The 26316-nt window shown below is 44.0% G+C and overlaps 1 protein-coding gene across 3 annotated transcripts in view; it reads left to right on the forward strand.

Moving 5' to 3' along the window:
• The window catches only part of slc12a1 (solute carrier family 12 member 1), a gene marked incomplete at its 5' end in the record, with an annotated part of 48018 nt that continues 21702 nt past the window's right edge, over positions 1 to 26316 (forward strand). For 2 of the 3 annotated variants that reach the window (XM_042343079.1, XM_042343081.1), the window contains 12 exon segments: positions 1 to 134; positions 2754 to 2829; positions 8653 to 8748; positions 11231 to 11370; positions 12061 to 12171; positions 12319 to 12430; positions 12538 to 12665; positions 12771 to 12855; positions 15582 to 15733; positions 16719 to 16826; positions 18845 to 18968; positions 24424 to 24525. In XM_042343079.1, coding sequence (XP_042199013.1) covers positions 1 to 134; positions 2754 to 2829; positions 8653 to 8748; positions 11231 to 11370; positions 12061 to 12171; positions 12319 to 12430; positions 12538 to 12665; positions 12771 to 12855; positions 15582 to 15733; positions 16719 to 16826; positions 18845 to 18968; positions 24424 to 24525 — 1368 coding nt within the window. 3 annotated transcript variants of the gene reach the window in all.

Below are 26316 nucleotides of genomic sequence, written 5' to 3' on the forward strand. Positions count from 1 at the left end.
ATTTGCCACCAGTTCCTGGCATTTTGGATGGTGTTGCTAATGGAGATGGTGTACTGAGCAGTGAAGAAACAGAAAGAAAAAATGCAAGCAGTAAGGATGGATTAGTTAGGTTTGGATGGATCAAGGGTGTGTTGGTAAGAAAAATACATTAAATCCATAATTATGTTTATTTCCATTCTTTCAATAAGATTAGACTAATTCTAATCAATGATTATTTACAGAAATATTTTCAAATATTAAACAGGAAGTTTGACCTAGTACTGATAGAGCCTGAAAAACAATAACGAGGGAACTTTAATGCATTTTGAAGTATGTGGTTGATATCATCACCCTTTCCCCACTCACGGAGTATATTACATCCAGGAAAAAAGTGCATGCAGAGTGACTGCAGTATATGGGATGAAGTTCGGGGATTTGGGAAATGTTCTGAAGAGGACAGTGACAAACTGGCTGAATGCTGGTCTGCTGATGGTGAAGTGAAGGGGCATGAAGCTGGTTACAATTGGTGGAGCGAAGGGAATGGCTGGAAGGTCGTGTCAGGAGATTACTGCAGTCGGTAGGGCAAGGCCATGGACCCATTTAAAGTTAAGGACGAGGATGTTAAAATTAGTTGACTTGCTGGGGTATAGGATGTCAGTGGAGTGGGGTGAGGTTATGGTCCATGTAATTCTTCATCAGTATTTTAAATGGTAATAAATATCTGCGATCGTTTTCATTTTAGTGAACCATCTGCTTACACTGCCCCAGTAGCTTGCAAAGGATGTAAAGGGCAGCTCACTTGTATCTTGGAGAGACACTATTCATTTACATAGATGTTATTTTGGGCTGGTCTGGAGGTCAATACACAGATGTCAAAGAAAAGGATAGCCTTGCATCAATTGGATAAACATTAACTTTTCTTAGCTTAAATGCTAGATTTGGGTGTAGCCTGATCCAATCTGCAAACTGATTTTACTATCTGTAGAAACTCCAGATGCAAATCCAGGCTCACAATGGTTCTCATAAGGAAGCGGGTGATGGGAAATAGATGAGCCATAACTTTCTCCCAACTTAACAGGCAGAGGGCGAAACCTTGGGCAAGTTTCCTTTCTCCACACAGAGCCTAATAGTAATCCCTCCAAAACCAAAAACAATAATAAATTGGTCATTTTCAATCCACGACTGTTTGTGGGACATTGCTGTGCGCAATTGGCTGCCGCATTCGCCCACAAATATACAGTCAATTCACTTTACAGTGTGTTCTGTGAAGCGCTTTGGGACGTCCTACCGACGTGAAAAGCGCTATACCAAATGCAAGGATTATTATTATTGACAAAACTGAGGCTATTCTGTTTCACTCCCATTCACGCCTCCTCACCTGAAGCACAGAACGTATCGACCTTCCTGCTTGCTCACCGTACGAAGCTTCAGTTCAACCCTCAATCCTGCTTTAAGACTTTCACATGGGGTCTGATGAAGTCCCCTATTCTCCATCTCCATTCCAGGTAGAGGGCGAAACCTTGGGCAAGTTTCCTTACTCCACACAGAGCCTAATAATAATCCCTCCAAAACCAAGAACAATAATAAATTGGTCATTTTCAATCTACGACTGTTTGTGGGACATTGCGTTCGCCCACAAATATAGTCAATTCACTTTACAGTGTGTTCTGTGAAGTGCTTTGGGACGTCCTCCCGACGTGAAAAGCACTATATCAAATGCAAGGATTATTATTATTATTATCTCAGCAATGTCAGCCACCTATGCCACTAGCTTGCTGGCTCATGAAGCTGAAACCCTCATCCATATCTTTATCTCCTTACTTCCTTAAATCAATCTCTTGCTAAGACCTTACTAATACTAATTATTATCTCACACAAAATGTCACTGCAACTTTCATTCATGGCTTTCACTCAACGCCTCAAACAGGAATTGTTTCTTCAACAATTTACAATTCATAGTTCATTCTCTGCATCCTCACCCAATTGACCATCACCCAGATTCCACCGTCTCCTGTCTGCCATTGGATCTAGTTGAAGGTTTTCATCCCTTCTAGAGCATCTCCTTATTCTGATCTTCCTACCTCACTCTTCTGCTCTTTTCAGCTTTCCAATGCCATTCTCGCCAGCCTCCACAACTCCATCCTCCATAAACCACAGACCATCCAGAACTCTGCAGCCTGGATCCTCTCCTACACAAAGCACCACAATCCCCAAACCCCTATTTTTGCCAAGCTGCATTGTCTCTCTATCCCTCAATCGATGGTTTGAGATCCTCATCTTTATATGCCCCATACCTGTGTGTGCGATCTCCTGTGGTCCTACTCCCCCAGCTGCAAACTCTGCTCTGCCAACTTAGGTCAGTTTCATGCCACACGCCCACTCCACCCTACCATTGGCAGGTGAGCTTTCTACTATTTTCCTTCACCCTTAGTAACTCTTCCCTAATCACGCCACCTCATGCCCTCTCTCTCGGCTTTTACAACTTGCCTAAAGACCTACCTTTGATTGCTTCTTTCGCCAACTCCCCCTATCTCCTGTCTCCCATCAGTTTTTGTAAAGTGCTTTGACACGTTCTCCTTGTGTGCAATGTACATGTAAATTATTATTGATTCATCAATAATATGTCTGTAGGAAATATCTTGTTTCAATTTTTAAATTCATTTTGGAGAGAATTTTGTAATAAAACAATGCTCACCTCAGCTTTTATTTTCATCTTAACTCGTTCAGGTTATTATAATTCAGCTATCAAGCTGATTGAGTGTCTTTTGCTATAGGTCCGATGTATGTTGAATATCTGGGGTGTCATGCTTTTTATTCGACTCTCATGGATAGTTGGTCAAGCCGGAATAGGTATGTTCACATCTATACATTTTGTTGTAGTTAACATAGCACACATAATAATGAGTCTGTTATTGTTTGATTTGATTGTTTCAAATGTTAAAGATGACACAAAAGTATGAATATTTTGAAGCACCATTAGCCTATATATTCATCTTTGTGGTCAATAACAAGTTTTCAGAAAGAGGTTGTTTACCTTCTGACGCATTGTATGTTATGCGGGGGGGAGAGAACAGTCAGTCACCGGTGGCAGTAAGTAAGCCCACTTAGTAATTGGGATCTGGATTACTAGTGCAGGATCTTGCAAAGTTCTGACACTGAAATTATCATTTGAATAAACTTCAGGTCAGGAAAAACAGATACTGAAACGTTGATGTCTTCCAGCCTTTCGAACGCAATCATAATGTCTTTAATTCATCATATCTAGGCTGAACCTCCAGTGCAGCACTCAGCGCTGCAGTACAGGAGGCACTGTCTTTCAGATGACACATTAAACCAAGGTTCTATTTGCCTGTATTGGTGGTTCAGCTCAATATTAAATATTGTACAATGTAACTTTGAAAAAGAGCAAAGTTCTTCCAGTATTCTCACAAATATTTTCTCAATATCTATGTATAGGCTTTGTATCAAATGCATGGATTGTCGTAGGTAATATTTAGTCTATAAATATAATGGGCCTCATTTATCTCAAATGGAATTTTTACATCCCATGCAGAAACAGCCTCTAAAAAGCTTCTTTTCCTCTTTTGTTCTTGCATTTTTCCCTCAAAAATTCCTAATCCTATAAAGCCTATATTTAAGACTTAATTAATGAGCCCATATTGAGGAGACTTCCAGTCCTACACCACTGAATAAGGATATACGTATTGCCTGATATGTTTCTTACCTATACTGTACCTTTCTTCTTTGAACTTTCCCATCCTTGTGTATGTTGAAGAAAAGTATATATTGAGAAAATAATTAGTCTTCTATAAATTTTTACTACTTTGCATTTGAGTCTTGCTTTGATTTATTGTTTTATATCAGTGACTGTCCTAATTGTCCTTCAAACAGTTTTGCATACTGATAGAGAAACCAGTGCTTTCTAAGCTGAAGTTCATTTGTCGGAAACATACTTTATCCATTACAGTTTGAGACCCTGTAATGGAACAAAAAGCATACCTTACCGTTGTAGGAAGAATGTAGGCACCTCAAAAAAGACAGCTTTTATATTTGCTGAACTTATCCTGTACCTGACAAATTACCATTAACAATGTCTATGGTGAATACCCAACTATTGTTTACAGTGCACAATAAAGCACAAACTAGCTTTAAAACCTGTAATAGGATCTTAATATACTTATTTATATTAGTTAGTGTTTCTTTAGCTTGCATGCTTGATTAACTGAAAATAGCTTGCTGTGTGTGGCTCATTAGACTCATCTTGTGCTCTTACGGTGTAATATATTTCAGGAATAATGCTGTGGTCAATTGTTTATGCACTATTGGCTGTAAACAGTAGTTGGATATGTACCATAGATATCATTAATGGCAATTTGTCAGGCGCATTATAAATTCAGCAAATATAATGGAATCAAGTCAGTCGGGTCTGTCGTGGTCTCGGGACTCTAGTTCCTGAGTCAGGTGGGTCCACAATACTCCAGGCCAGCTTGTCCAGCTCATCGGCAGGATTTGGAGGAACAGACCAAAACAACAACTTGCCTTATCCCTTCAGGCAGGATGATGTCACCCAGTACTGAACCTGTCACTGGAGGCGGAGATTCTTTTCACTTGGCTCCTGATAACCCTGCCTCAGCAAGGTTAATCTTAACAAAGCCTTAATAAGTACTGTAATCCTAGTTGTAAAAACAGCAGTAATCTTGCCAGACAGTGTTCTCTGACAACCTGTGTAGTTCTAGCTAGTTAAACTCCAGCGGCACTCAATGTGCACTCTGGAGCCCCCGAGCTTTGAATTTTACCAACAGCACCTAATGCTGTTTTAGGTAAGCAGGGTACGTACCATCACCAGCATGTATCAGACGCTTATAGTTTTACAGTTTTAGTTGTCAGTTTGGCTTAGTTGGTTTCCTTTTGAGTCAGAACACTGTGTTCAAGTCCATGTTGTGACTTTGAGCTCCCAGTCTAGGCTAACACTCTAATACAGTGCTAGAACACTGCATTGTTGGAGGTGCCCTCCAGCTGAGGCATTAAACCAACTTTGTTCAAGTAAACATTAATGGCACTTTGAAAAGAAAAGGGAGCTTCACCTAGTGTTCTGGCCAACAATCCTCCAGATAAAATTGGTCATTTAATTCATGGCTGTTTGTGAGACGTTGCTGTGCGCAAAATTGCCTGCTGTGTTTGCTTACAATTAAACATTTACTACATGACAGTAAATCTTGTGAATTGTTCGGCGATGTCTCTATGATGTGATAAGGCTCTATATCAAATGAAAGATATTTTCTTGTGTTTCTACTTAGGCCCTTGCTGATACCATTTCCTTTGCTCTGGTTTGTCCTCCCAACCATGGTATTGCCAAGGAGATGGATAACACATTTTTTTTTTGTGAGCCATTAGTTCAATATGTCACGGGATGGGATAGACTTGGTGTAGTTTACTCTGATGGTCCAGCAACTCCAAATGACATTTGTTATTGTTTTTAGATAACATTCTGAATTCTTAACTTTTAATGAAAAGCTATTATTAAGCTTCCTTTCCCTGTCTACTGTTCTTGTCTACTTTAAAACTACTGTCATCTCCTTCTCAAAAAAACACTCGGTGGACCCAGCCATACTCTCAATTACCATCCCATCTCCAATCTGTATGCCCTTTTTGAGGTACTGGAATGATTTGTTGCTTCTCAGCTTCACCTTTTCTTTTCCCACACTCTACATGAACAGTCACAAATCTGGTTTCCGCCCAGTTCACAGTACAGAGATTGCCTTGACCAAAGTCACCAATGATGTTGTCTCATCTGCGACCAAGGTACTTTCTGCCTCCTTGTTCTCGAGCACTGTTGAGCACTCTATCTTTCTCTATGCCTTTCCTCTCAGCTCCACCTTCATGGTTCTGTTCTATCATAGCTTCCTAGAACCATAGCATTATTTAGCACTGAAGGAGGCCATTCGGCCCATCATGTCTGTGCCGGTTCTTTAAATCCCACTCCCCGGGCTCTCCCTATAATCCTGCAAACTTGTCCTCCCCAAATAATTATCTACTTCTTTTTTTAAAAGCTGTTGTCGAATCGGCTTCCACCAGCCTTTTTAGACAATGCATTCCAGATCTGAACAATTCAGACCTATCTCACTTTCTCTTCTAACTGCTCAATAATAATAATAATAATAATAATAATAATAATCCTTGCATTTGATATAGCGCTTTTCACGTCGGGAGGACGTCCCAAAGCGCTTCACAGAATAGACTGTAAAGTGAATTGACTGTATATTTGTGGGCGAACGCGGCAGCCAATTGCGCACAGCAATGTCCCACAAACAGTCGTAGATTGAAAATGACCAATTTATTATTGTTTTTGTTTTTTGGAGGGATTATTATTAGGCGTGTGGAGTAAGGAAACTTGCCCAAGGTTTCGCCCTGCCTGGAATTGAACTCAGGTCTCTCACTTGCAAAGCGAGTGCTCTAACCACTGAGCTACAGGACTCCACAATAGTCCTGTAGCTCAGTGGTTAGAGCACTCGCCTCACAATCGAGAGACCTGGGTTCAATTCCCGGCAGGGTGAAACCTTGGACAAGTTTCCTTACTCAATGTAATAATAATAATCCTTGCATTTGATATAGCACTTTTCATGTCTTCTCGACGTCTCAAAGCGCTTCACAGAATAGACTGTAAAGTGAATTGACTGTATATTTGTGGGCGAACGCGGCAGCCAATTGCGCACAGCAATGTCCCACAAACAGTCATGGATTGAAAATGACCAGTTTATTATTGTTTTGGGTTTTGGAGGGATTATTATTAGGCTCTGTGTGGAGTAAGGAAACTTGCCCAAGGTTTCGCCCTCTGCCTGGAACTCAGGTCTCTCACTTGCAAAGCGAGTGCTCTAACCACTGAGCTACAGGACTCCACATATATCAAATGCAAGGATTATTATTTTTCTCCTCCTGCCCCTGCACAGTCTTGTGGTGTTCCTCAGGGCTCTGTCCTTGGTCCTCTCATCTTTACTATATACTTCTACTTGTTGATGTCATCTGTAGACATGGGGTTAACTTACTAACTTACTTATTATTACTGACACCCAAATCTATCTCTGCCTAAACTCTTGATTTCGGGACCGCTGCTGTTTTGAACAATTGCGTCAACAACCATCTCTCCTGCTTCGCTCCCGTCAGCACTTTCTCACCTTGGACACTGACAGGATCAATCTGCATGGATGCATACTCCACCTCGGCGAGCAGGTGCGGAACTTCTGTGCCATGTTTGACTCCCAACTGGCCTTTAAACCCCACACTTTTGCTCTGACCCACTCAGTTTTCCCGCACCTTTGTTAATATTTCTCCTCTCAGGCTGCAGAGCACCTCATCCATGCTTTTATCCTGTCTAGGCTTGACTACGCGAATGCTTTGCTTGCTGGAATCCCCATCTCTTTCCTCACATGCTGCAAAATTTTGCAAACTGGTGTACTTTCCTGTACCAGGCCCTGCAAGCCTATCACCCCCATCCTTTCTCGGCTAAATTTGTTTCCCATCCCCCAGCGTATTGAGTTCAAGATCCTCGTTCCTACCTTTAAATCCCTCCTTAGTCTTGCCGCACCCTACCTCTGCAACTACCGATCACTTTGCTCAGCCCGCTGCTTCACGTCCCCCACCCTCCTTGCCACCATCATCGGATGACCCTTCAGCCTTACTGCCCCCACTCTCTGAAATTCCACCCCAGCTTCCATCCGATTCTATCCCTCCCTCACCTTGTTAAAGGTCTGTCTCAAAACCTACCTCTGACTACTTTTGGTCATCTTCTCCTCCCCACTGCATTTGGCTCCCACCCCCAGTTCAGGTGCCCAGCCAGTACTGTTAAGTGCTGAGTAGTTAAGTCCTCCCGACATAAAAGGTGCTATGTAAATTTGTAGTGTACTGTGTTGCAATAAGGCAAGAACAACTTAGTTACAGATGTAATAAATAGACAAAATCTAAAGTTGAAACACCATTTCATGTTGACAGATTGCAGGTCTTAGTGTTCAAAAAGTCAAAAAGCCCGAATACTAAAAGATCATCTTAGTTATGTGTAATCTTCTTTGGTTTCCTGCCGATAGGTCTTGGAGTTGTTATTATCCTTCTGGCTACTATGGTAACCTCAATTACTGGCTTGTCAACCTCCGCAATTTCAACAAATGGATTTGTTCGTGGAGGTAATGATTTTAGCTATACTTGGGTCACCAAAACACAGAACTATTTATGGTAGGTGAACATATGGCCTTTCCACAACATATTATCATCTTTCTAAAACTAATTTTCTGAATGAAGCTCGATTGAGTTCAGTGTTTTTGGAGTCTTAATGGTGATATCTTCATCACAGCACAACAGGTTGGTATGTGTTAAATTGTCCTACATTTAAATTGAGATATTTAGAGTGAACGACATTTGGAATTTTTCAGGTTCAAGAATCAGAAACGGCAAGGATTCCTTTTATTCTTGGTACATTTCAGGTACTGTTTTCAAGGACCAGAGATTCATTTTATTCTCAGTACATTTCAGGTACTCTGTTCAAGGATCAGGAATGATAAGGATTCCTTTCACTCTCAGAACATTTCAGGATCCATCGATTAGCACCAACCAAATGGTTACGTTACTGCAGAGATGACTAGGTATGAGAAATATATCTAAAGATTAATCTGGGATTCCTTTCAGGTCTTGCAGTCGTCATCATTTGCTTGAGTGTTGTGGTAACCGTCTTAACAGGTATCTCTATGTCAGCCATTTGCACTAATGGAGTTGTTCGAGGAGGTAATGTAAACATTCTTGTTACACTGCTTAGAAAGTTTAAAAATATTAACCTACACCTAGTTTAATGGATCTGATTCCTCATTTATTTTATTGAAATACAATTACACCTATCCATACTAATGTGCGAAAAGCTGCCTTCATACCACCTTTAAATACAAATAGAAATTTTGAACTTTCTTCACTTGAATTGACGATGAGTTAATCATCTCAGCTGTAAAGTACATTTTACCTAGTCGTTTCATTTTTGTTGTACAAAAATATGGAAAATATGATTTACACTTTAATTGGATCATTATAGTGGGAGCATGACTCAGTTTGTATTTTTTTACTGTTCCTGAGAGGATCTCTATCTTCTCCTGTCTGCCTTTTCAGGGTCCATTGATTTATGATGTATAGTAATTCCTAATTTGCTACCAAGGCTTATGAACATTTTTTGTTGGTGTGAAGTGAAACTCTTTTAATGTCATTAGAAATTAAACAATAAAAAATCAATTCCTAAAGTGATGATAATTTAAAAACTCTATTTCCAGCTTTTAAAGCACAGAAGCATATAATCATTGCTTTTGTTGCTTGGCAATAATGAGGTGTAACTTTTATAACCATTTGTTTTGAAATCCTTTAAAAGTTGGTGGAAATAGGTAGTGCTAAACCGTATGCATGTCATTTTTCTTGTAAGTCACTTATAGGTTTCTGTATTGTAGCTTTTTCTGCTTGTCTTGATAGCTTGATATTGCCCAATAGCTTGTAGGGGAGTTGATCCTGCACAATGTGTAATCGGATAATTCTTTCCACTGACCAGGTGAATGATACAGGGACTGCTTCCTGAACAGTAGCATATATGTTTGTCAATTTTTGTTGCAATAACTCAAAACATGACTTGAAATTCCTGCCTCTTAACAATGTGAAAATTCAGTTATTTTTGATTAGCAGAATGTCTTCTGTTTGACTTGCAGTCTATTTGATTAACCTAATCTCCCCTAATATAAGAAAACAGATGTATAACCTTCCATGGATTAACATAGCAATAGAGTCACATATTTGTTTAGTAAAATAAAGCTTCTTTGGTGAATATTTAAAGCCTCGTAATTAATGGATTGTCTGAAAAAGATATGTATTTAGAATTCAACCATTCCTAAGCAAAAGTTGGGAAGAATTTCAAATATAAGTAGTTAACCTTTGGGTAGACGGCATCTGAACGCTGAGCAAGTCCAGCACTATTGTAAATAATAGCTAGACACAGAATTGTAGAATAGATGCTTAAGTGCTTTTTTACATCTTGGTAATATGTGATAGAAGAGGTTTGGGGAATAATGGAATTGAAGGATAAACAACAACAACAACAAAATTACATTTATATAGCGCCTTTCACGTCGGGAGGACGTCCCAAGGCGCTGGACAGACAGAGTTACGGACCCAAGTTGAGGGTCGGGGTGGGGGAGAGGCGAGGGCAGTGGGGGAAGCAGGGAGATCCAGATGTCATGGGAAGATAATACATAGTCCTAGCATTACAGCAGTTGTAAAACATGTCTTAAAAAATATAAGTTTCGCTTTAGAAAGTCACAAGCTCTAAAGTTGAAAATGTTACAAAGGAAAAGTTAATATTCCATACAACCAACATCCCAGATAGCTCAATATATAACGTGGGTATAGGCAAACTATAGGATGGCTACGAGTATACCAAACTGTCTACCTGGTAGAATATTCACAGGGAATCAGTGTGCTTTACTTTTTCTAAGGATTTTATTCCTACATGCATTGTTCAACCGACTCAATATATTTATTTCTGTTGCATATAAGCCACAGATGAATGCCTTTTCTGTAATTAGTAGTTCATGCTAGATCTGTTTTATCTCTTCTAAAAGAAATAGCAAATCAATCTTTTCTACCATTTATACCACCAACACATTAAAGATATTTCTAAATGCAATTGGATATCCAGTTAAGTAGAACCTAACGTAACATCAAAAGCGCATTTTTTAATGTGATAGAAAGCTGAATGAAGGTTGAGATGTCCTGAACAACAAGAGCAAAATTTGAGCTGTTTTATTTAACTGATCGAGAAGCATTTCTATTCTCTAAAATCCATGTACCCAGAGTGCACAAAGCACAACTGCTGTTTATAACCACAAAGAGCACTGCTTTTTTCATAGTTATGCTGAAAAAAGCCTCTGCTGTATTATTTCCTCTAGGAGATACAATAATTGTATTGCAACTGCACCCTACTTGCGTTTCACAGAACTCTGTTTACTAAAAGTACATTTTGATCCGTTCCAAACAAAATGATGCATAGCAATTTCCTTACTACAGCGTTGGAAACAGAAACATTAATTAGTATTGATCTGTTAAATAATAGTCCAGGAAATTTAGCTCTGTTGACCTCACACACGTAATGGTTAATCAAGGGAAGTAATCCGCTTACTGAGATGTGTTTTCCCACCCCCTCCTAGATTTTAAGATTAATTTTTTTTCGTTTAAATCAAAGGTGGTGCATATTATCTAATATCTAGAAGTTTAGGACCCGAATTTGGTGGATCTATTGGCCTAATCTTCTCCTTTGCTAATGCTGTAGCTGTGGCCATGTATGTGGTTGGTTTTTCAGAGACTGTGGTGGGTATCCTTAAGGTAATGCCACATTTCTTCAAATATCAAATTTAAAACAGAACGTGCAGCTTTTGAAAGCATTCTTTAATGTAAAAATGTACAACAGTACATATTGCTATCGTAGTGGAGTAATGTCAGCTCCCATCTCGATTTCTCCAATGCACTCCTGGCCGGTCTCCCCAGATCCACCATTCACAAGGTTTAACTAATTTACAACTTAGTTAATTTTCATCACCCGTACTGAACTGTGCCATCACCCCAGTCTTTGCCAGGCTCCACTGGCTCCCCTTTGCAAAATCTTATCAATTTCCAGATCCTCCCACGTATTAAATCAATGGGGTAATGCCTCCCTTCCTTCCCCCTTTGGTCAGCTGGCTCCAGGCCTTCTACAAGTCCCTCTTTCCCTCAACTCCACTATTGGTGGCCATGCTTTCATGCACTATGCCCCAAATCTCTGAAATTCCCTGTGGCTTAACCCACCTTTGTCCGTTTTCAGATGCCCCTGAAGATTTCCTCTTTGACCATCTCCCCTTTCTTCTAGCTCAACATCAAAAGCGCTCCGAGATGCTATCCCACATAAAGGGAGCTGTGTAAATGCACACTGTTGTTGAGCAAATTTGAAGAGTCTCTTAATATTCTTGTGAAGTATGATAGTGTTCATAAGCTGGATTCTTAGTACTTGTAGAAAATCATTTTTTTGTTATGTTGTAGGACAAAGATGCGTTCATGGTGGATCCAATCAATGATATCCGAATAGTAGGCTGTATTACAGTAGTCGTGCTACTTGGTATAACTGTAGCTGGTATGGAGTGGGAAACAAAGGTATGCCTTACTATACATTGTAGATCAATTCTGTTTTTGGAGTGTATTGCACAATGTTATTTAGTGGGATGTGAATGTTATGTGAATGTATATTATGTGAATGTTATGTGTTGGTACAAAATCATGAAGGTACTTTCTGTTTTTCAGGCTCAAGTTATTCTCTTGATAATTCTCCTTATTGGTATTGTTAACTTCTTTATCGGGACAGTCATTCCAAGCACACCTGAAAAACGAGCCAGAGGCTTCTTTAATTATCAAGGCAAGATCTGTATTGCTTTGTAAAGTGGGAGGAATTCATATTTTAATTTCACTTGATTTTGAGCCTTTGTTGAACTTAGTTTTCTGTTTGTGCTTAAATCTACACAGCTGTCATATTCACAGAGAATTTTGGTCCACGTTTTCAGGATAGAGAAGGTTTCTTCTCTGTCTTTTCTATCTTTTTCCCAGCAGCCACTGGTATTCTTGCTGGTGCTAACATCTCAGGGGATCTAAAGGTATGCATATTCCTCATCCTGGACCCAATGTCATCTTCATTACTTAGACAATATATTATACAGTTCAGTTTAAATCGAAGCTTTGACTGGAAACTATCATTTTAGGATCCACAGGTTGCTATACCCAAAGGAACGATGTTAGCTATTATCATAACAGCTATGGTTTATATAGCTGTTGCCATCTGTACAGGTACAGTAATTGTTTATTATTATAAAACAACATAATCTTTAATTCATTAAGCGAGTAACCAGGTGATTAATGATTGTATAAAAATCGAAATATACATTTAGAAATAGTAACTTTCGAACACAATGTTTCAGTGCTTCAAATCTTAAGAGATAATTTCAGTAGAGGCTAGCATCCTTATTTTTTTATTTCTATTTCATTTCTGCATTATCTCTGTTCCATTCAGATTTACTCACACTCTTGTGTCAAAATATAAATTATGTTTCACATCTTATTGTGTAAGGACTTGGATCCATTAGAAAGATTCTATCCTGGACATTTGAGAGAAACCAAAAAATAATCCCTGTCAATTCCTGGTCAACCCACCTAATACAGAACTGCCCCATTCAGAAGTATCCAATTTGTAATTTTCTAATCTATCTGAAGCCTGCTGCAAATTTTTTCTGCCCTTAGTACTTATTTAGCATCTAGCTTAGTTTTTGTGAATTTGAATGTACAACAACAACTTGCATCTATATACTCCCTTCACTCGGGGTGGCATCCTGGTGCACTCCCAGACATATAGTGGAATCCACTTTTGCCGGACACCGGTTAAATAAAAAAAACACCCGGCCCAGGTTGATTTATATTCTAATCTGTTTTACAAATGCCGGTTGATTTGGAAAAAATCTGGTTAATCCGGTCAAAAGTCGTTCTGGTCGCCGCTAATTGTTCTCACTCAGGCCTTCTATGTTTCGAGTGGCTCCATTCAGACAGAGCAGCTCCAGGATGCTCTGGGGGTCGGGGGCCTGTAGTCAACATGGCACTTCCAGGTACTTCCTGATCATATGCATTGTGCTGGCAGTGATGTCAGCAAGGCGATCCTTACTATGTGCTCCCTTGCAACTCTAGAACTAAACCTCCTGTCCTGCGCACATTCTGACATCTTCACTCACAGCTACTCCAACTATCTCGCAGATGCGCAAAGCCCATTTAAAATGTATGGACACTACCAAGAGAACATGTCTGCAACAGAGAAAATTGCCTGAGAGCAAAGTGTGTAAGGTAAGAGCGTAAGTGAGTCTGAATTTAATGGAGATAATGGAGAAGTAAAATAGAAATAGAGAGTAAGAGAAGATTTAGAGGTAATAGACAGTGAGTAGAGGAGAGGAGCGAGAATGGTAATGAGTGAGTGAGTCAAAAAACAAAACAATGAATGTCAACAACAATAACAGCAATTTGCATTTATACAGCTCCTTCATGTGGGGTGTCTGGGAACATATCAGAGGATACAGTGAGGGAAACAAAATGTAAAATAGTGCAGATGCTGGAAATCTGAAGCAAAAACAGAAGTTGCTGGGAACACTTAGCAGGTCAGGCAGCATCTATGGAGAGAGGAAAGTGAGTCCATGACCCTTCGTCAGAACTGGGGCATGTTGGGAGGGAGAGGCTTTTAAGGACTATCAGAGAAGGGGAAGGCAGGTCTTGGAAGACAAAGGAGAAAATGTTGTAGAGGACAAAGGATGATGGGTTAAAGAGATGTTGATGCAAAGCAATGGGGGGGATTGCAACAAAACAGGCAGACCAGAGAGAAAACATGTGTCTGGGACCCAGATGATGTAATGGTCACGGAAGAGGGAATGCTGCTCACGATATGGTCCTCTCTACTTTGGGGAGACCAAACGCAGATTGAGTGACCGATTTGCCGAACACTTCCTTTCTGTCCGCAAGCACAGCCCTGAGCTTCCGGTTGCTTACCACTTCAACTCTCCCTCCCACTCGCACTCTGACCTCTCCATCCACGGTCTTCTACACTGTTCCAATGAGCCACAGCGCAAGCTCGAGGAACAGCACCTCATTTATCTGCAAGGGACCTTACAGCCCTCTAGCCTCAATATTGAGTTCAATAATTTCAGATCATAACAGCTCACCTTCCCCCTCCCTTCTTCTGTGACCATTACCACATCGCCTGGGTCCCAGACGCACGTTTTCTCTCGCTGGTCTGCCTGTTTTGTTGCAATTCCCCTGTTTTGCATTATTAACGGCCTTTCCCCCCGTTTTGTTGCAATCCCACGCTCCCCTTTGTTTTACATCATTAACCCATCATCCCCTGTCCTCTACCCCATTTTCTCCTTTGTCTTCCTTGCCCTGCCTCCCCCCTCTCTGTTAGTCCTTAAAAGCCTCTCCCTCCCAACCTGCCCCAGTTCTGACGAGGGGTTGTGGACCTGAAATAACTCACTTTCCTTTCTTCATAGATGCTGCCTGATTTGGTGAGTGTTCCCAGCGACTTCTGTTTTTGATAACGTAAGGGAATCAGACACAGTAAAGAGATGAAACAGTGAGTCAGTGAGAGGGAAGGGGAAGAGAGGAAACGAGTGAGTGAGCAGACCCCACTCTGCTTGGTGCCCAGCACTTCTATAAAGTGCTTCGACATATAATAATAATCCTTGCATTTGATGCAGCGCCTTCGAGACATCTCAAAACACTTTACAGAATATATTGTAAAGTGGATTGACTGTATATATTGTGGGCAAAACACGGCAGCCAATTGCACACGGTAGCGTCCCACAAGCAGTCGTGGGTTGAGTGACCACATTTTTTTATTATTCTGCGTGAAGGACCCTTTACATCTAAATTATTGTTGCTCAGATTGGAAAGAACAGGTGAGCGTAACGGATAGTGTTGAAAAAAGGGAAAGATTCTGAGAGACACAGGATGATACAAAAGCAGATTTTCCTGTTTTCTTTCAGGTGCTTCTGTTGTACGTGATGGGACTGGAAATACCAATGATACCATCTCTTCTTCGACAAGATGCAATGGCTCAGCGGCCTGTTCTCTGGGATATGATTTTTCTGCCTGTAACACAAAGACTTGTAATTTTGGTCTGATGAATAACTTTCAGGTAATTACCCATCAGTTAGGACTTAATTTTTTTTATGGGGAACATTTTTAATTTTGCAGATATTTAGAGGCTCCCTACTTTTTAGTTTGTTGTAGGAAGGATCATTTGAATCAGTGGGTAAGCTTGTAATGGTGCGCTTTCAATCCTACAGAATTTTAACAGCTGTGAATTTTGCCTTTCATTAGACAGTATTTCTAAGGTACTTTGAGAAAGAATTATTTGATTCTATTGTAAACTCATAAGTCGTATCAGTCGGGACCACAACATTTAATATGACTCGCGCCAAGTCCGAGTGGTAGGCAAACTATATTTTGTATAAAATCCAATTTAATAATAATAATACTTGCATTTGATGAAGAGCTTTTCACGTCTTCGAGACATCTCAAAGCACTTCACAGAATAAACTAAAATAAATTGACGGTATATTTGTGGGCGAATTTAATCAATAATTACACTGCACGGACATAATTCAGTGTTGTCTATAATAATAATCCCTATAAAAAAGAAAATCTGGATACTCAATCCACGAGTGTCTGTGAAGCGCTTTGATACATCTCAATGATATGATAAGGTGCTATATCAAATGCAAGGATTGTTATTATAGTCGGAAAGTGCGCATCATTGCAGCTGGTAAGTGTGTATGTGTGACAGGGCAAGACTACATTTCCCACGATTCAGTATCTTGACCCATTGTTACATGTTCACTTACCATTGAATCGTTGGAAATGAAGTTTTTCTGCACATGCGTCGAAAGATCAAGACTGTGTTTCTCGCAATTCATTGCAGCTGGTAAGTGTGAAAGTAATGGAGGGCAGGGGAGCATAGTTAAGAGTTAGGAATAATTAGTACAACTACTGCAAAGAAATTAAGTAATTTTGTTAGGAAAGTGGATGGGAATGGTGAATGTTCATCTTAGGGATTATAGAATTTGTAAAGATAAGACTTATGCGAGTTTTACTCTTACATTATTCTTATGGTTTTGTAGGTGATGAGTATGGTATCTGGATTTGGTCCACTCATCACTGCAGGAATCTTTTCAGCGACACTCTCTTCTGCCTTAGCATCACTAGTCAGTGCACCTAAAATCTTCCAGGTAAGTCATACAATCATAGAATTTAATTCCCCAGAAAAAGCGATGTAATTCAAAAGCGATGGCTGTGGTCTGGGGAGAAAAATGTTTCCTCCTGGTGAGGGAATTAAAATTGTATTAAATTTGAGAGAATACAAATCCAAAATTACGTTTGTATAGTGCCTTTCATGTCAGGAGGATGTCCTAAGGCATTGGGCAGTCAAGGATTTGGACCTGAGCTGGGGAGTGGGTAGGGTAGGAGAGTGGCCGAAGGCTCGGTCAAAGAGGAAGGTTTGAGATGCTCTTTGAAGGAGGCAAGGGAGGGAGCGAGGTGAAAGGAATGTGGGATAGAGTTCCATAGGTGGGGGCAGAAAGGCTAAAGGCCCGGCTGCCGATGGTGGTGGGCCTGGCAGGGAACATGAAGCAGACCATAGCCTGCTGAGCGAAGGGAGCAGACAGGACCATATGGGGGTCAGCAGGTTGCAGAGATAGGGAGGGGCAAGGCCTTGAAGGCGAGGACGAGGATTTTGAACTCTATCCTCTAGGGGATGGGGAGCCAATGGAGGCCGACAAGCAGGGAGTTGGTGTAGTCGAGCCTGGATGTGATGAATGCATGGATGAGGGTTTCGGGGGCCTGAGGGGTGAGGCAGTGGCAGGGCCGGGTGATGTTGCGGAGGTGGGGGAAGGCAGAGCGAGTCATGGCATGGATTTGGGGTAGAAAGGACAGTTGAGGATCAAACAAGATGCCAAGGCTCCGGACTGGCTCAGGGAGGGGGAGTGTGATTCCTTGGATAGTGAAGCTGTCAGTGCCTGAGGTGAGGAGGCGCTGATGGGAGCCAATCAGGAGGGCCTCAGTCTTGTTGACGTTCAACTGTAGAAAGTTAACTCTTATCAGAAGGGGGAAGGGGTGGCAGAGGAGAAGGGGTGGGGGGGGAGGGTGGCAGGAGAAGGGGGGAGGGGTGGCAGGAGAAGGGGGGAGGGGTGGCAGGAGAAGGGGGGGGGGGGAGGGGGGGGGAGGGGTGGCAGGAGAAGGGGGGAGGGGTGGCAGGAGAAGGGGGGAGGGGTGGCAGGAGAAGGGGGGGAGGGGTGGCAGGAGAAGGGGGGGAGGGGTGGCAGGAGAAGGGGGGGAGGGGTGGCAGGAGAAGGGGGGGAGGGGTGGCAGGAGAAGGGGGGAGGGGTGGCAGGAGAAGGGGGGGAGGGGTGGCAGGAGAAGGGGGGGAGGGGTGGCAGGAGAAGGGGGGGAGGGGTGGCAGGAGAAGGGGGGGGAGGGGTGGCAGGAGAAGGGGTGGGGGGGAGGGGTGGCAGGAGAAGGGGTGGGGGGGAGGGGTGGCAGGAGAAGGGGTGGGGGGGAGGGGTGGCAGGAGAAGGGGTGGGGGGAGGGGTGGCAGGAGAAGGGGTGGGGGGAGGGGTGGCAGGAGAAGGGGTGGGGGGGGAGGGGTGGCAGGAGAAGGGGTGGGGGGGAGGGGTGGCAGGAGAAGGGGTGGGGGGGAGGGGTGGCAGAACAGAGGGTGAACGGGTGACTGTCAGTGAGGGATTGGTGGAGAGAGGAGAGTAATGTACAGAATATAGTGCTAAGTAACAAAGTAGTTATACAGTCGCTATGTGATATAACTACTTTTTAACATAACACTATAGCTAATTTATATTTTGTGTGATGTCCAGTGTTTATCTGCACTGAGTCGGTCCCAATTAATGTGGCTAATCGTCTTTATTACACTATACTGATAAAAGTAAGTATTGTGGACCTAAACAAATCTAATGTCCTGGAAACGGAATTGCAGGTTTTAGCACCTTGTATTTCTGTGACGCACAATAGGTTTCTACGCTTGCTGTGGGTTGGAGGCTGGTCTTAGCCCAAGCATGGTTTGGATCACAAGAGTACGGAGTAACATATGATCCAAATCAAAGGTTGAGGTTATCCAACACTGTATGCCAATGATAGACTATCTCTAATCTTTTGCCACCTGCTAAGTTGATTTTTGTCTTTCTGAAAACAGCTATATTCTTATCTGCTGTAAATAATCAAATCTTTTTATCTACAGGCTCTTTGTAAAGATAACCTTTACCAAGGGCTGCATTTCTTTGGCAAAGGATATGGGAAGAATGATGAGCCAATTAGAAGCTACATATTAACCTTTTTTATTGCTGTTGCATTTATTCTGGTCGGTAAGTTTATATTATATAAAAAATATGTATTTTGCTTTAAAAGTCTTGTTGAGCAAAACAATGGTTGTAGGTCATTTGATGTTCAATCATATCACTATCTATTACAGGAATACTGTATTAGCTGTAACTTGCGTTTCACCTCAACTCAGAATCTTGTATAACTTCAAATAAGTTTAAGAAATCATTAGCTGAAGTGGTCAAGTCTATCAGAAACATTCTCTCCTTAGTTCTATAAAGAGCAGTTTGGCCAATGCATGTGTAATTTAAACAAATTATTTCATAAATTCTTAAACTCAAACTTCCATTTTGAACAGAAAATCTGTTTAAAATGTCATTGAAGTGAACAAGCTCGGTCTTTAGAACAATATGCAGTGTGAACTGTTTACTTGTGTGTATGAGTACAGAATATAATTACAGGGCAATTGCTCCCTGCTCCCTCGATCCCATCCCCACCTCTCTCCTCATCTCCCAGCTCCACCTTCTCTGCCCCTCTCCTGTCCGACATCATCAACCTCTCTTTGTCCACTGGTTCAGTTCCCACCCGCCCAGCCTGCTCCACGTCCCCCGCTCCACCATTTGCGGGAGAGCCCTTCAGCCACTCTGCCCCTAACCTCTGGAATACCATCCCCCAATCACTCTGCCTCGCCCCTCCTTAGCCTCCTTCAAGTCCCGCCCCAAGCCCCTCCTCTTCGACCATGCCATCGGCCACCCCTCTTCCCCTCCCCTCTCTTCTCCCCCACTGACCCCAGCTCGGGTCTGAAATGCTGTACATTGTCCAGCGCCTTGGGATGTCCTCCTGACGTGAAAGGCGCTATACAAATGTAATCTTGTTGTTTAAATATATATGGTCGGCTGTATGGCCTTCTATGCTGTAAGTTTTTATGGTTTCTATGAAACGAGTTCAGGACGTATGGCAAACCCCACAAAAGGATTTTGAACTCATAGATGGCACAGATGGTACTTTGGTGCAACCTCTAATCCAAAGGATGGGATGTGCAACAATGAAGCAGAGGCACAGACCTGTATTGACGTGTCAGCTAGGCTTCATAGGCAAAGCTCATCCCTACATGGGGCTTAAACCCACAACCTTCCAATTCAGAGGCAAGCTTGATATGAACAAAGTCCATTGTGGGACTTGCCTGTTCAGATGGTCATTAAAGATCTTGGCTTATTAAGTGGCTGTCATTGTCATTCCTGCTTTACTGCGACTAAGGAGAGCAGACGATGAGGTCAGCGGCCACCTAATGGAAGTTGAACGTTTTAGCTTCTTGCACGAAAAAGATCAACTTCTGGGTCATCAGGTTGCTTTGTGCGTATGCAGGAAACAGAAAGTGAAGCTGGCAATGACCCAGAGGTTGGCTATTTTTAATTTAGCTCAGGAACTGGCCTGTACATACAAGTCAGCTGGCTGTGTGCAGGCCCATCAAACCTGCTGTCTTGCCTCACTCCAGGATAATTATGGATTTTATGGAACCCAAACAGATATACAGTAATAAACAGTTAGCAGTATTTGATGTTAAACACCGTGAATATACGGTGATGGCCCCTGGTGAAGCCAGTCTCACATTCGACTTGTGGATTTGACTTCCTATTAATGTAATACTTGCTGCTTGTTGTTTACTGGTGAAATGCCTTCAATAGAATGCATGTAAGGCTTGTGAGATTTCAATGATAGGAACAGCCACATAATTGAACCTACAGGATGCATTGCTTTTTATACGATCAGGGTCTGTGAGTAGAAAGGCAGAGGCTATCTCGGCAACACATTTTCGTATTTAAAGCTCTGGTTTCACATCCAGTTTCATGTTCCATTATATCCTGTACTTAGTCACAATACACAAGAGGATTTGTAGGTATCTTACTGTAATATGATTTTGATGAGAGAGGAAAGCATAGGGTTAATGTAATGTGAGAGTTGTTCGTATTTGAGTGATTAACATCAACAGATGAACAACTCGCGTATTACTTCACAGTGGGGAATATCTAAATTGTCAAATGAGCAAGAACACGGTCTGAGTCAACAACCATAATCTGACAAAGAGAGGATCAATATTTGGAACGTCATCAACATTATATCGCTGTGATGCATTGGCAGAGGGATTAACATAATTGTTCAAACATTTTAAGAACATAAGAATTAGGAGCAGGAGACGGCCATTCGGCCCTTCGTGCCTGTGCCCCGCCATTCGATAAGATCATGGCTGATCTTCTGACCTAACTCTGATTACCTGCCCTATCCCCATATCCCCTAATCCCTCTATTTTTTAAAAATCTATCAGTCTGAGCCTTGAAGATGTTCAAGGACTGACATCTACAGCCTTCTGGGGGAGTGGATTCCATAAGTTCACTGCCCTCTGAGTGAAGAAATGTTCCCTCAACTCTGTTCTAAGAGGCTGACCCTTAATTTTAAGACTGTGACCCCTGGTTATAGATTCTCCCACCGGGGAAACAGACCCTCAGTGTCTACTTTATCAGCCCTTTAAGAATCTTATATGTTTCAATAAGATCCCCCCTAATTCTTCTGTACTCTGGAGAATACAGCCCTGGTTTATTCAGCCTATCCTCATAGGTCAGTCCCCTCATCCCAGGAACTAACCGAGTGAATCTACGCTGCACCCCCTCGAGGGCAAGTATGTCCTTTTTTAAATAAGGAGATCAAAACTGCACACAATACTCTCGGGGCGGTCTCACCAAAGCCCTATACAGTTGCAGCAAGACTTCCCTACTCTTGTACTCTAAACCTCTCAGCTGCGCTCTTTCCTCTCCACCCATTCATTATTCGAACCCCTTCAGTCGGGTTTCCGTGCTGCTCATAGCACAGAAACCGCCCTGGTCAAGGTCACCAATGACATCCTGACCATCTGTGACCAGGGCTCCCTCTGCCTCCTCGACCTATCGGCAGCATTCGATACGGTCGACCACGCTATCCTCCTCCACCGCTTGTCCTCCCACCTCAACCTTCAAGGCCCTGTCCTTGAGTGGTTTAGGTCGTACCGCTCCCACCGTCTTCACTTTATTTCCACGAATGGCTTTTCCTCCACCCCCCGCACTGTCTCGTGTGGTGTCTCTCAGGGCTCTGTCCTCCGTCCCCTCCTCTTCACCCTCTATATGCTCCCCCTGTGGTGACATCATCCGCAGACATGGGGTTAACTCCCTCATGTATGCGGATGACACCCAACTCTACCTTTCCTCCTCTACCCTCAACTCCACGACCCCCGATGTCCTGACAGCTGTCTGTCTGACATCGAGTCCTGGACGAGAGACAACTTTCTTCAGCTCAACGTGCGCAAAACTGAGGCCCTCCTGATTGGCTCAGGTTAGCGCCTCCGCACCTCAGGCGCTGACAGCATCAGCTCCGCACTCTCCACCTCTCAAAGCCATCAGGAACCTCGGGGTTCCCCTCGACCCTGAGCTGTCCTTTCTCCCTCATATCCGCACCACAACTGACACCGCCTTCCATCACCTCCGGAACATCGCCAGACTACGGCATTGCCTCACCCCTCACGCGGCTGAAACTCTGGTCCACACTTTATCACCTCAAGGCTGGACTATGGGAACTCTCTCCTCGTCGGCCTTCCCGGCCCTCCCTCCACACTGCAGGTCATTCAGAACTCTGCAGCTCGTGTACTGTCCCGCACCAGACACCGCGCCCACATCACTCCCACCCTCACCCTGACCCTCGCTTTCACCCTCACCCTCGCCCTCACCCTCACCCTCGCTCGCCTCCACTGCTCCCCATCCCCCAGAGGATCGAATTCAAGATCCTCATCCTCACCTACAAGGCCATTCACGGCCTCGCTCCCTCCTACCTCTCTGACCTACTATCCCCCTACCTACCTGCCCGTACCCTCCGTTCCTCTGGCTCCGGTCTGCTCCACATCCCCCGCCCCAACCGCCCTACCATCGGTGGTCGGGCCTTCAGCCCCGAGGCTCTGGAACTCTATCCCCAGTGCCTTCGCCGCTTCCTCCCTTTCCTCCTTCAAGGCCGGTCTCAAGACCTTTCTCTTTGTCCTTCAGCCTTCAGCTCCCCTCTCGACTCTCTACCCCCTCCTCGCTCCCTCCCTTCCCTCCCCTCACCCTGATCATTTTCCCCCTCCTCGCTCCCTCCCTTCCCTCCTCTCACCCTGACCATTTCCCCCTTGCTCGGGTCCTGACCCAACTGTACAGCGCCTTGGGACGTCCTCCCGACGTGAAAGGCGCTCTATATATGGAATCTTGTTGTTGTTGTTGTTTTGCAATGAACGCTAACTTGCCGTTCGCCTTCTTAGTTGCTGCTGCACCTGCAAACTAACTTTTTGAGACTGGTGTACAAGGACACCCAAATCCCTCTGCACTCTTAACACTATCTAATCTCTCCCCCTCTAGAAAATAATCTGTTTTTCTATTTTTTCTACCTCGGTGAATAACTTCCCACTTCCCACATTAAATTCCATCTGCCACCTACTCGCCCACTCCCCAAGCCTATCTATATCCCGTTGCAATCTTTTTGCATCATCCTCAGAGCTTACTCTCCCACCGAGTTTAGTGTCATCTGAAAATTTAGATACGTTACATTCAATGACCATTGATGTAAATTGTAAATAGTTGAGGCCCAACACTGATCCTTGTGGCACTCCACTAGTCACATCTCCTGCCAATTCGAGAATGACCATTTATCCCTACTCTCTGTTTTCTACCCGTTGGCCACTCTTCAATCCATGCTAATATGTTCCCATTAATCCCATGGGCCTTAACCTTGTGCAATAGCCTTTTGTGTGGCACTTTGTCAAATGCCTTTTTAAAATCTAAATATACTACATCTACTGGTTCCCCCCTCTCTAACCTGCAGATACATCTTCAAAAAACTCTAAAAGATTAGTTAAGCCCTTTTGTAAAGCCATGTTGACTGCCTAATCTTGTTATGGTCTTCCAGGAATCCCATAATGACATCCTTAATTAGGACTCAAGAATTTTCCCTCCCACTGATGTCAGACTAACTGGTCTATAGTTCCCCATCTTTTCTCTCCCACTCTTCTTAAATAGTGGTGTCACATTTGCAATCTTCCAATCAATGGGAACATTTTAAATTAAAAATAACATTTGGCTATTTTCAAAAACTCTATGTGCTATTTATAAGTGTATACAGGACTTGAAGTCTTGTAGCTCAGTGGTTAGAGCAGTCGCCTCACAAGCGAGAGACCTGGGTTTGATTGCCGGCAGGGTGAAACCTTGGGCAAGTTTCCTTACTCCACACGCCTACTAATAATCCTTCAAGAAAATTGAATAAACAAATAGTAATTTGGTCACTCAATTCACGACTGTTTGTGAAACACTGCTGTGCCCACTGCTAGAAGACGTCTAGAAAAGTGCTCTATCAAATGCAAGGATTATTATTCCTATGAACATATTCTGCTCATTGTAAGGCACTCTCGGGAATTCTGACATGTAATCACTGATGGTTATGTTATTTTTTTAGCTGAACTGAACACTATTGCTCCCATTATCTCAAACTTCTTCTTGGCTTCGTATGCACTCATCAATTTTTCATGTTTTCATGCTTCATATTCAAAATCTCCAGGTCAGTATTTATTAAACTGTTGGATTGTGGTGTGGATGTGACAGAACCCAAACGAAAAGTTTTTGTATGTTGTCTTGGAATTGATTAGGAATTGGTACTTTTTGTGGAAGTCATACTACATCTTTATTCATAGAATTATAACGCACAGAAGAAGTCCATTCTTCCCATCGTGTCTAGGGCGGCTTTTTGAAAAGAGCTATCCCTAAATCAACCCCACTCCCCCGCTCTCTCCCCATAGCCCTGATCAACCCCACTCCCCCGCTCTCCCCCCATAGCCCTGATCAACCCCACTCCCCCCTCTCTCCCCATAGCCCTGATCAACCCCACTCCCCCGCTCTCTCCCCATAGCCCTGATCAACCCCACTCCCCCGCTCTCTCCCCATAGCCCTGATCAACCCCACTCCCCCGCGCTCTCTCCCCATAGCCCTGATCAACCCCACTCCCCCACTCTCTCCCCATAGCCCTGATCAACCCCACTCCCCCGCTCTCTCCCCATAGCCCTGATCAACCCCACTCCCCCGCTCTCTCCCCCATAGCCCTGATCAACCCCACTCCCCCACTCTCTCCCCATAGCCCTGATCACCCCACTCCCCCGCTCTCTCCCCATAGCCCTGATCAACCCCACTCCCCCACTCTCTCCCCATAGCCCTGATCAACCCCACTCCCCCACTCTCTCCCCATAGCCCTGATCAACCCCACTCCCCCGCTCTCCCCATAGCCCTGATCAACCCCACTCCCCCCTCTCCCCCATAGCCCTGATCAACCCCACTCCCCCACTCTCTCCCCATAGCCTGACTCCCCCACTCTCCCCATAGCCTGCTCCCCCCCCCCCCCCCCCCTCTCCCCATACCCTGATCAACCCCACTCCCCCTCTCTCCCCATAGCCCTGATCAACCCCACTCCCCCACTCTCTCCCCATAGCCCTGATCAACCCCACTCCTCTCCCCCATAGCCCTGATCAACCCCACTCCCACACTCTCTCCCCATAGCCCTGATCAACCCCACTCTCTCCCCATAGCCCTGATCAACCCCACTCCCCCACTCTCTCCCCATAGCCCTGATCAACCCCACTCCCCCCTCTCTCCCCATAGCCCTGATCAACCCCACTCCCCCCTCTCCCCATAGCCCTGATCAACCCCACTCCCCCGCTCTCTCCCCATAGCCCTGATCAACCCCACTCCCCGCCTCTCCCCATAGCCCTGATCAATCCCACTCCCCGCTCTCTCCCATAGCCCTGATCAACCCCACTCCCCGCTCTCTCCCCATAGCCCTGATCAACCCCACTCCCCCGCTCTCTCCCCATAGCCCTGATCAACCCCACTCCCCCGCTCTCTCCCCATAGCCGATCAACCCCACTCCCCCGCTCTCCCCATAGCCCTGATCAACCCCACTCCCCCGCTCTCTCCCCATAGCCCTGATCAACCCCACTCCCCCGCTCTCTCCCCATAGCCCTGATCAACCCCACTCCCCCGCTCTCTCCCCATAGCCCTGATCAACCCCACTCCCCCGCTCTCTCCCCATAGCCCTGATCAACCCCACTCCCCCGCTCTCTCCCCATAGCACTGATCAACCCCACTCCCCTGCTCTCTCCCCATAGCCCTGATCAACCCCACTCCCCCTCGCTCTCCCCATAGCCCTGATCAACCCCACTCCCCCGCTCTCTCCCCATAGCACTGATCAACCCCACTCCCCCGCTCTCTCCCCATAGCCCTGATCAACCCCACTCCCCCGCTCTCTCCCCATAGCACTGATCAACCCCACTCCCCCGCTCTCTCCCCATAGCCCTGATCA

This window comes from Callorhinchus milii, unplaced genomic scaffold (genome assembly GCF_018977255.1).
Source record: "Callorhinchus milii isolate IMCB2004 unplaced genomic scaffold, IMCB_Cmil_1.0 Scaffold22, whole genome shotgun sequence".
Taxonomy (NCBI): domain Eukaryota; kingdom Metazoa; phylum Chordata; class Chondrichthyes; order Chimaeriformes; family Callorhinchidae; genus Callorhinchus; species Callorhinchus milii.